Below are 11,599 nucleotides of genomic sequence, written 5' to 3' on the forward strand. Positions count from 1 at the left end.
CGGCAGTGCCCTGGGGGCCACTTGAGGCCTGGAGTGGGGGGTCACTGAGCAGTTTCTATTAACCCTGTAAGGCCCGAGGGCCTTCCTCAAGAACGATAGACAGAGCGAGGGGCACCAGAGGGGAGCGCCTGCCCTCAGGCCGAAGTCCAAGGGGGTGCCAGACGAGGCGTGGAATGACATTCCGAGGCGCCACAAATATGAAAGGCACCTGACTGCGGCAGCCAGCCAAGAGCGGGGCAGATGTTTCTGCTGATACGTTGCTGCTATCATCAGTGTCTCTTCATCTTGAAGTTGGGGGGACAGGGGCGCATCGTAGAGATTGCCCTGGGGGCTGTTACCCCGCGGGGCCCCTGCAGGGGCGCTATTTTCCTAAGTGTGCCTCTGGCTAGCAGGCGCCTCGGAGGAGGTATTTCTTTTCTGCATGGAAAGGTATATTTAGACCCCCAATAAATGCAAACAGATTCGAAGCAGGAAATGGGATTGAGCTTCCCTTTGCTGCCCATGGTGGCCCCGTGAACCCCACGGGCACGGTTTGTTTCAACCCTGCGGCAGCCATTGCTGCGGGTCCCCCAGTTCCAGGCACGCGGTTGATCACGCTTCCCTGCCCCCTAGTGGCTGGGAGGAGTCATGCGTGGCGGGCGGGAGCGGGGTGAGTCCTTCCAGGCTGGATGGAGGAGACCGTCCGGAGCTCTTCCCTCCGCCCCGGGGCTGCGGTGGTCCGCGCTGGGCTGCCCTGCAGCTTGGGTCCCACGGTGAGGGCTGTGCCGGTGCAGAGCAGGTGCCCTCGCTGGCCTGCTATGCGCATGTGCTGTGAGAGAAAACCCTGGTTGTTTCACCGCTGAGGTTTGGGGGCGGTTGGTGTGTCTGCTGCTGTTGTGGCCCACCCTGACTTACACAAAGACCCGCATTTTATACACGAGGCTCCAGGTCCCTCTGTTCTAACAGACTGGTGGTGGTGGTGGTGTTAGGTGCCATCAAGTCAATTCCGACTATTAGTAGAACTACCCCATAGGGTTTTCCAGGCTGTAATCATTATAAAAGGAGCCCTGGTGGTGCAGTGGTTAAGTGCTCGGCTGCTAATCGTAAGGCCAGCAGTTCGAACCCCCCCAGCTACTCCCCCGGAGAAAGTTGGGGCAGTCGCCTTCCATAAAGATTCAGCCTTGGAAGCCCTATGGGGCAGTTATAACTCGTGCTATAGGGTGGCCAGGATGTGTAGGTTGGAATCAACTCGACAACAATGGATTTGGGGTTTTTCTTGGTTCAATGTTTACGGGAGCAGATCTCCAGGTCTTTCTCACCAGGAGTTGCTGGATGGGTTTGAATCTTTCCGTTAGCAGCTGAGTGCTCAACCACTGCGCCATGAGGGCTCCTCAACAAACTGTTAGTCTAACTATGTGTAGGGAATAAATGGAGGGAGGGGTTCGCCACACCCCATACAATTGTTCAAGAAGTCAGGACTCCAGGCCCTCAGTGACACCTTGGTCACCTGTCCACATAAGTATCCAGTGGCCACACAGCCAGGAAGTGGCCAAGATGGGACTCAGACCTTGGTCTCTAACTTCAGTGCAGCACAGAGCTGCAGCTGCCAGCATACCACGTCTCCAGGATGGCAGGCCTCCGCTCCTCACCTTAATAGAAATAAGAGTGTATTCTGCACAGAGGCTAAATGGAGGCATCACATGGGCTTTGGATCTGATAGTTTTGAACCCCTTGCTAGCCGTGTGATAATATACAAGTTTCTTAACCTCTCTGAGTCTCAGTTCCCTAATAATTCCCACCTGGTGGAGTTTTCACAGGAAAAAGATGTGGCAGTCTGCTTTCATAAAGATTTTTCAGCCTTGGGAACCCTCTGTCCCATACAGTCCCTATGAGTCAGAATCGACTTGATGGTAATGGTTTTTTTTTGTTTGGTGGCGTTATAAGAGGATTTACCTAGGCTAGCAGGTGTCAAAACACCTAGTACTTGGTACCAGCACCAGTTGCCACCGAGTCGATCCAGACTCATGGTGACCCCCTGTGTGTCAGAGTAGAACTGTGCTCCACAGCGTTTCCAATGGGTGAGTTTTGGGGATTAGATCACCAAGACTTTGTTATGAGGTGCCTCTGTGTGGACTTGAACCTCCAGCTTTTGGTTAACAGCTGAATATGTTTAGCTGTTTGCACCTCCCAGGGACTCCTAGTTCTTGGTTCATTTAGCTCATTAAACGTTAGTTTTTTTCCATTAGCGGGCCACGATTGCCTACCCTGCTTCCATCCCCCCTGTTCTTCTCAACAATACTCCAAGCAGCTGTCCACACAGCTCAGGTCCTTTTGCAGGAAGCCAGGCCAACCCCTGTTTCCAGGCTTAAGCCAACTGGCCATCACCATGGCTCAGGGTGTGCACGTGACCTGTGAGGCCGCAGGCAACCTCAGGATTCTTCCTTGGACTTCTGGGGCACTCGGGCCCTGAGGCGGCCAAGCTTATTTCCCGCATTCTTCTTGTTCCAGATCTCCCCTCAGTCCTTCGTGCACAAAGCCTCACCAACACAGGCTCAGACACGTCTGGCCCCAGCAGGAGACACGGACTGGGCTCAAGCTGGGAACCCTGCTTTATTTGTTTTCTGCTAATTAAACTTCTTAATATAACTCCATGCTAAGCATGTTTGCAAGGCAGGGGTGTGGGAGAAAAGGCCTGTTGGGCTTAGAGAGAGAGCAGCTTCCTTCTGTTCTGTGTACTAGCAGAGATGTGTGTGTGTGAACGTGCTGGTCTGGGCCAGCGTGGCAGCTTGGTACAGACAGCACATGATGGTCAGGTTTTCAAATGAGCCAGGAAGGACACGGCTGGGGGGCAGATCTCTCAGCACCTCCCTGGAAAATAATAATTACAGTGATAATAATACTATGCTTCAAAGACGTTTAGGATGTGTTCACACATGAAGGCAACACAGAAATCCGTGTGATGGAAACGCTGTGGCTTAATTTGACATTTATGAGTGATATTGGAGACTCAACAACATCGCCCTACTGGTTGGTTTCACTTCATTAAATTTCCAGTGTGTCTAATTATGTCTCTACTGCTAATGGTTGATGGCATAAATGTCTTTCTCTGACCTGTTGTGAGGTTTACCAAGCAAATTTTCAGTTCTATTGTAATGTATTGTCCCGAGTCACCAGTATTTCATTGTAGTTTTCTTACAAAGAGTTCACAAGGATGAATTTCCTTCTGTCACATGCTGATGTGGCTGCCCCTGCCCCCTACCAGGTCTTGGAGGAGTGGTCTAGTTTGTGTTGGGTGTTTACATGCTACAGGCTACACAGAACTCTTTTAAAAGTGATGCATATCCAAAGCGCAATTAGACACCACCTCACCCCCATTAGAATGGCAATTATTAAAAAAGAAAGAAAGAAAAACAAGTGTTGGCAAGGTCGTGGAGAAAGTGGAACCCTTATCCATTGCTGGTGGGAATGTAAAATGGTGCAGCCACTGTGGAAAGCAGCTTGGTGGTTCCTCAAAAAGTTGAACAATATAGAGTTACCATAAACCATATGACCCAGTAATTCCAATCCTAGGTGTGTATACAGAAGAAGTGAAGGCAGAAATGCAAACGGAAACCTGTATACCAATGTTCACTGCAGAACTATACACAACAGACCGAAGGTGAAAGAACCAAAATGTCCATCAACAGATGAGTGGGATAAACAAAATGCAGTACATAACCTACAATAGAATATTACACAGCCATAAAGAGATACGAAGTTCTGGAGCAGGCCACAACATGGATAAAGCTTGATAGTATTATGCTGAGTGAAATAAGTTAGTCGCAAAAGGACAAATACTGTATGATCTCACTTACATGACATAAGCGGATATAAAGAAACTGAAGATTATTAGTGGTTATATGGGAGAGGGCAATCGGGAAGGGAGGTTGCCTCCATGTATACCCCCGGGAGTCTCCTGGGTTCTCCTGAGACCCTTGGGTCTGGATTTTGGAATCCAGCCTGGTCTGCTGCAGACACATGGGCTTTCCCAGGAAAGAGCGAGCATGGCTGGAAGCTGCTGCCCCTGCTCTCTGCCCTTGAAGCACCAGAAGCCTCAGAAGGAAACAGGGGTTGGCTTCCAGTGATCCCTCATCATCAGTGCCCACAGCTCAGGGATGCTGCATTAGCCCCATCAAGGGGTCAACTCTTCTCTCCAGGTCCCAGATAAACCCAAAGCAGCTCACGGCAAGAAGGTTGGGGCTTTCCCTGTGGAGCCAGCTTGTCTTGACTTTCAGGGGATCCCCTGCGTTCCAGCCTGGGGCCCACTGTCTCCATGCGTTGGCCCTGTGCTGGCCTGGTTGGGCTCCGGGGTGGCTCTGTTGTCAACAGTTGGTGCAGAGCGTTGGGCTGCCTTGCTCTGGAGCTCTTTGTTTTTTAGTTTGGAGGTCAAATTTGAGTAATAAATATCTTCCAAGGGCTTATCATTCTTTCCGAGGATATTGCTGGCCAGCCGGAAGAGGAAGATGACCCCGTAGATGCCGATGATGGTCAGGATGTACCAGGCGGCGCTTGTCCCATCCGGGAGCTTCAAGGCCCGGGTGGAGTTGGTGGTGTTCTTCCCCTGCATGTGGTCCCTCAGTAGGTTCCACGGCAGGGCGCTGGCCGGGTCCGGCTGGGGCTCCCTGAGGAGTCCGTCTGGTCCCTCAGCAGGTGCCACAACAGGGCACTGGCCAGGTCTGGCTGGGCCCTGAGGAGTCCACCTGGTCACTGAGAAACAAAGAACCCCAGATGAGACCCTTCATCCCGGGCGGAGGGCTGCCTGGCCACACCCAGGGGAGTATGGTCCTCATACGAGTGGGAAAAAGGGGGCTGAACAGGGGCTTCCTTGGTGGCATCCCAAGAGCCTAACAACATGCATGCCAATATATTTTAAAAAATCAGAAGAGTTCAAAACACCAAGTTCTTGATAGGAGAAGCAACGTCATGTTGTTAGTGGGTGTCGTCGAGTTGATTCTGACTCATAGCAACCCCATGTGACAGAGTAGAACTGCCCCTAGGGTTTTCTAGGCTGTAATCTTTATGGGAGGAGATTGCCACGTCCGTCTCCCTCGGAACCTCTGGTGGGTTCCAACTGCCGACCTTTTGGTTAGCAGCCAAGAGCTTAACTGTTTGTGCCACCCAGGGACCTCAGAACCAGCTATAACTCTTACTAAAAAACTCTCCCAATAGAACTAAAATAGCTAAAACCATGTGGTACTGCTGCCTAGACAGGCAGATCAATGGAACAGAATAAAAGCATCATCAGCAGGCCAAACGTGCTGCTGTCGGGTAGATTCTGACCCACAGCGACCCTGCAGGACAGAGTAGAGCTGCTCCATAGGGTTTCCAAGGGGCGCCTGGTGGGTTCCAACGGCCGACCTTTTGGTTAGCAGCAGTAGTTCTTAACCATTGCGCTGCCAGGGCTCCATCAACAGGCCAGGAATTGGAATTTGGTAGATACGAAGGGGCACTTCCGATCATTGTGGAAAAGATGTAGTCTTCAATAAATAACATTGGAACAATACACTGTTGGGTCCACATCTCCCACCTTATGCTCCCCAAAGCCCAGATAAATAACATTTTAATACAGAAAATTAAACCTTCTAAAAGTACTAGGAAAAAAATGGATGGTGGATTTTTTTTCTTTATTATTTCAGATTGGGAAATGCTTTCTAAGCATAACACAAAAATCCAAAAGCAGAAACAAAACAAAAGCCCATAAAAATCACATTGTTAAATTCAAGTACATAAAAAAAAAAATTAAAGATACTGCATGATTAAAAAAATACTATAAAACCAAAAGACAAATGACAAACTGGAAAATATCACAATTTATGTTATGAATTTTCTTAATAGCCTTTAGCTCTGTAAGAAAAAGCCTAAAAACCCAGTAAAGAAATGTGCAAAGGATAAGAACAAATAGGCCATGGAAAAAGAATTGGACCTCGAACATTAAAAAAAAAAACTTTTCAATTTCACTGAGACTAAGAGAAAAGCCCTGGTGGTGCAAATATTTAAGTACTGGCTGCTAACCAAAAGGTTGGGGATTCGAACCCCCCAGTGGTTCTGAGGGAGAAGGCCTGGCAATCTGCTTCCGTAAATATTACAGCAGTTCTACTCTGCGTCCTGGGGTCTCCATGAGTCGAAACAGACTCAAGGGCACCTAACAACAACAACAAGAAAAACGTAAATTAAAACTCCAACAAGATAGCAATTTGTTATCTGTCATGTTTACAAACTCTCAGTGTTTCAGAACACACCGTGTGGCTCTGTCTGTGGGGTGGTAATCAGGGCACTGCCTAATTGCTATGAGAGTGTGAATTCACATTGACAAGATCTATCAACATTACCGCAGTTGTTAAGAGCTCAGCTGCTAACCCAAAGGTCGACGGTTCAAATCCACCAGCTATTTCTTGGAAACCCTATGGGGCAGTTCCACTCTGTCCTATATGAGTCAGAATCTACTTGATAGCAACAAGTTTTTTTTTATCAACGTAACAAATACACTTACCTTTGACCTGGAGGTCCCTGGGTGGTGCAAACTGTTAACTCTGCTCCGCTGTTAACCAAAAGTTTGGAAGTTCAAGTCCACCCATAGGTGCCTTGGAAGAAAAGCCTGTTGATCTACTTCTGAAAACTCAGCTATTGAAAACCCTGTGGAGCACAGTTTACTCCGACACACGTGGGGTCACCATGAGTTGGAAGAGACTCAGTGGCAACTGGTTTTACTTTTCACCCAGCACTTCTACCTCTAGGAATTTACCCTAAAGATACACTAGAACATGTCTGGACTAAAGGTTAGTCCTGCTAAAGGTTAGTCACTGCAGCGTAGCTTGGGAACGGTCTGAATAGCATGTACCGGGAGATGGCTGGGTACATTTTGGAAGGGCCACACAGTGGAACACGATACAACTCTAAAAAGTAATGAGTGTTTTATAGGTCCTAAATGTTAATAAGCAAACAAAACAAAACCTATTGCCGTTGAGTCAATTCTGACTCATAGCAACCCTACAGGACAGAGTAGAACTGCCCCATAGGGTTTCCAAGGAGCAGCTGGTGGATTCAAACTCCAGCCTTTTGGTTAGCAGCTGTAGCTCTTAACCACTGGGCCATCGTGGCTGTAAAAGGGGAAGGGGAGTATATACCATTGAGAGTCCCTGAGTGTCACAAACGGTTAAGCACTTGGCTGCTGACTAAAAGCTTGTCACTTTGCATCCACCCAGAGGCACCTCAGAAGCGAGGCCTGCTGACCTACTTCTGAAAAATGAGCCGTTGAAAACCTTCTGGAGCACAGTTCTACTCTGACCCACATGGGTCATCAGGAGTTGGAATCGACTTGACGGCCAATGTTTTTTTTAAAAATATACGTTATTTGCTCATAGCTCACATATGTATAGAATATATTCGGGAGGGTGCATAAGAAACTAGTGACTGTGATTTCCCCTGGGGAAGAGGACTGGAAGGAGACGTCCTGCCCACCGTAGGCCCTTTTGTACCTTTGGCACCGTGTATATTTATTCTCAAAAATAACTTTAAAATGAAAGAGTGTAAGTTGTGACTTTTTTGGTCTCCTCGGCGAAGCGCCTCTGGGTAAAGACCTTGTGTGCCCTTCCAAGACCAGAAGATTAAGATCTCAATTGCTGTTTAATTCAAAACTGTTTTCCTAGTTGAGGAGCCCATGAAAAAAGCAAAACAATGAAAACCAAAATGTCTATAGAGACTTTCCAGTCTTTGAGCCAGCTTTACTGGTTCAAATCCCTATGACTTGCTCTGTGTAAACACAGATATACTCAGATATGCCATGGGATAAACTCCATAGCCCGAGGGTGGGCCAAATGTGCTTCGTAAGTGCTTCCTATCTGATATTTGTGTGTTTTTTTGCTAATTTATTTTACTAATGCAGGACTCAGAGAGGCCAGCATTGTTGTCATATTTAGGCACATAAAGGAGTGAATAATCTCACTACTTTTAGAGGAAGGGGGAACCATTTAATAACTCTACAAACTACATGTGACAAAGTCCAGGGTAATGAACAGACTAAATTACATGAAATCAATCAGTCATAAGAACAATAAAATAACCATTCATTTCATATCGCTCTCAGTGGAACGGTTTGAGACCTTAAAGTAAGGGAGGAAACCTGTTTCACTGAGTTGATTCCAACTGACGTGATCCCATGTGTGTCAGAACTGTGCTCCATAGGGCTTTCAATGAAGATCTCCAGGCCTTTCTTCCGAGGTGCCTCTGGGTGAACTCAAACTTCCAACCTTTCCATTAGTAGTCCATCACATTAGCCATTTGTACCACCCAGGAACCCCAAGGGAGGAAAACCTCCCATAATTATTAAAAAACAAACCAACCTGACAAGAACACCATGAATCTTGATTAGGATGAGAGAACTTATTTAAACTTGGGACACATGTAAAAACTCATAGAAGTTCCTGTGAATTGTCACAGAATAACGTAACGTGTTCAAATACATATAAAACATACCCAAATAATAACTACAGAACATTGACTTATATTTTAAGGCTGGTCATTTTTTCTATAAGAAAGAACCCACCTATCAATGACTGCAATATGTTGTGCTTCACCTTTCTCTTTAAAAAGGTAAGAGTAAGTTAGGTGGTATCTTAATGGATAAACAGGGTGCCGAAGGGCTAAGGCTTTTCGTCAGCACCATTGTGAACTTGTAACTTAACGATGTGAAATCTATCAGTAATCCCAGAACCGTCCATCCTTGCACCGTCTCAGATACTTACACGCCGTGAGGTGGTCTTTTCCTTGACTGGTTTCCCTTGGGGAGGCAAGTTTAATCCACTGGCCAGGAAAGCAGAGACGATAAAAGGACAGCCCCTTTCTCCTTGCAGGTGACCAGAGCTGCGCTGCAATGGGGCTGCACTAAGTTGTTAGTGCAGGAAGTAATAAGATTCCCCAAGAATTTTAGGGCAGTGCCAAACAGAAACTTAGCTGAGAAAAAGTGGATGGATTATCTCATTCAATTAATCCGACGATCCAAGTCATTTTGTCTTCTACTGGCCCAGAGTTTTAGAAAAAAACTTCTGACTTTGGCTTGTTAGGAAGGTCATTAGTAGAATAATTTTTTTTTTTTTTTTGGTGTACTGGGCCAGCAAGCCTCCCGCCCTGCCAGGTCCCATCCAAGCCTGAGGTGGTGGAAGGCTCTCCTCGATGCTGGCTCTCCAGCTTATAACCCGGATGGTTCCTGAAGTCCCCTGTTCTGCACCTGTCACAGGTGTAGCAGAGGGCCAGGTGTGGAAGAGCCTCATCATCACAGGGCCAGGAAACTCCATGGTCAAGAGTCACCGGCTTCCTCTCAGGCTGTCTCCTAAATGAGGAAACCCAGCAGGAAGGAGCAGGCCCTGAGGGCACACCCGAGGGATGTGGCCGTCGCTTCCTCCTCAGGGCTCAGTGGGCAGTGGGCTCCTCTTGCCCAAAGCCCCGAGTCACAGGCCACGTAGGAACCGGGGTAGATTGCAAAGTGCTGGAATGAGGAAAACAGGAGAGGAAAGATCAGAAGACTGCAGGTTCCCTAATGCAACCATCCTTCCCAACCCCGTTTCTCCTGGGTCCTGGCTAATATGACCATGACCTGCCAGCCTCGTGAGGGTTGTCAGTGTTAGGAACTAATCTGATCAAATTTCCATCAGCAGAAAACCAAAAAACAAACCTGTTGTCATCGAGTCGATTCCAACTCATAGCAACCCGATAGGACAGAGTAGAACTGACCCACAGGGTTTCCAAGGAGTGGCTGGTGGATTCAAACTGCTGACCTTCTGGTTAGCAGTGACGTTCTTAATCACTGCTCCACCAGGGCTCCCCCATCAATAGGGAACTGGTTAAATAAATTATAATATAGGCCATACGATTCAGCAATTTCACTCCTAGGTATATACTAAAGAGAAATGAAAACATATATCCACACAAAAACTTGTACCTAAATTGTTCATAGCGGAATTACTCATCATAGCCAAAAGTCACCAGGACAGGAGCCAGGGCTCTGATCCCAGCCTCACTCTGTGACCCTGTAAAATACGGGCAGGGAGGATTAGTACCATCTGCTACTCTTTGTTCCCAAGGACTGAAGGAAGCCTAGGGGAAGAGCCACTCCTTGGTGGAGGTGTCTGACTTGGGCAGATTGCTTTGTGTGCCTGCCAACACTGGCCCGCCTCGGAGAGGGAGGCCAAGCCGGGCAGCTGGCATGTAGAGAGGGAAGCTTTGGGGGGTGTGGCATCTGGGAGGTCAGCAGGTTTTAGCATTCAGTTCCAGCAGGATGTTGGCATGGGATGTGGGAAATGATAAGCCCCAGTACAATGCGGAAGCCATTCTGCCCAAAGACAGGACAGTCCAGGCCAAGATGTAAGAAGAGCCCCTACACTTACAGGGTCTCTATGAGTCAGAATTGACTCGAGGGCAATGGGTTTGTTTTTTTGTTGTTTTGTTTTAACAGTATGGAATGGGAATTCCAGGATGGTGGAAATGGTTAAGCGCTTGACTACTAGCTAAAAGGTTGCTGGTTCAAATCTACCTAGAGACTCCTTGGAAGACAGGCCTCGGGATCTGCTTCCAAAAGAAATAAAGATCTGGTTATCCACTTCCAAAAAAATGAGACATTGAAAACCCTATGGAGCACAATTTTACTCTGACACACATGGGATTGCATGAGTTGGAATAGACCCGACAGCAACTGGAAAACTGTATGGAACCACTCTAGGACAGGTTCTTTTCATGCTGTCTGGGTTCTCCCCCCTAGAACCTCTACAGGGAAGGAGTGTTGTTCCCATTTAAAGAGGAGGGGATGTCTGGCATCAAGGTCATCATCCTTCCACTACCTGACCATCACCTTCATGCTAGACCTAGAGTCTGCTGTCTTAATTACCTTGCGCTGCTCTCACAGAAATGCCACAAGTGGGTGGCTTTAAAGAATGAAATTTATCTTCTCGTGTTTCAAAAGCCTGGAAGTCTGAATTCAGGGAACCACCTCTAGGGGAAGGCTCTCTCTCTCAGGGATGGAGTACCAATAAGCAAGGTAGGCACGGGCTTCTTTGTGCTTACTTACTAATCTGCAGTGCACTTACCTGCTTATTGTAAACTGGGCATACTGTGCTTACTGGCTAGTCTGCCCTTTCTTCTTTATTGACTGGGGGAGTATCCTGTCTCCAACCAAAAGGTTGGCAGTTTGAATCCACCAGGTGCTCCCTGGAAACTCTACGTGGCAGTTCTATTCTGTCCTATAGGTTTGCCATGAGTCAGAATCAACTCGACAACAAGTTTTTTTTTTTTTTTTATTTCAGCTTCTGTAGCCCTGGCGTTCCTCGGTTCCTGGGTGATCTTCCCATGGTATCTATCTTCCCTGGTTTGTGCCTCTTCAGTGTCTAATCTGACCTTTTTCTAATGCATAAATGATTACATTGACGTGTCCACATGAACATGACAGAGAAAACCCTATTCCCAAATGGACTTACGTCTACAGGTGTTGGGGTCAGGATTCCAACTCATATTTTTGGGGACACAATTTAGTCCATAATGTTTGGTGTTGTGAGTGCTCCAGATCACTCATCCTACAGGTTGAATTACAGAGCGA

At 47.4% G+C, this 11,599-nt stretch overlaps 1 protein-coding gene across 1 annotated transcript; it reads right to left on the reverse strand.

Moving 5' to 3' along the window:
* Positions 1–3,387: 3,387 nt before the first annotated feature.
* Positions 3,388–9,308, reverse strand: SMIM34 (small integral membrane protein 34). Its single transcript, XM_064272982.1, has 2 exons — positions 9,242–9,308; positions 3,388–4,725 (listed from the first exon to the last, which is right to left on the reverse strand). Exons 1-2 carry the CDS (start codon positions 9,306–9,308, stop codon positions 4,250–4,252), a joined length of 543 nt encoding a protein of 180 aa, XP_064129052.1. The 3' UTR covers positions 3,388–4,249.
* Positions 9,309–11,599: the final 2,291 nt, after the last annotated feature.

Source organism: Loxodonta africana, chromosome 20 (assembly GCF_030014295.1).
Source record: "Loxodonta africana isolate mLoxAfr1 chromosome 20, mLoxAfr1.hap2, whole genome shotgun sequence".
NCBI lineage: Eukaryota > Metazoa > Chordata > Mammalia > Proboscidea > Elephantidae > Loxodonta > Loxodonta africana.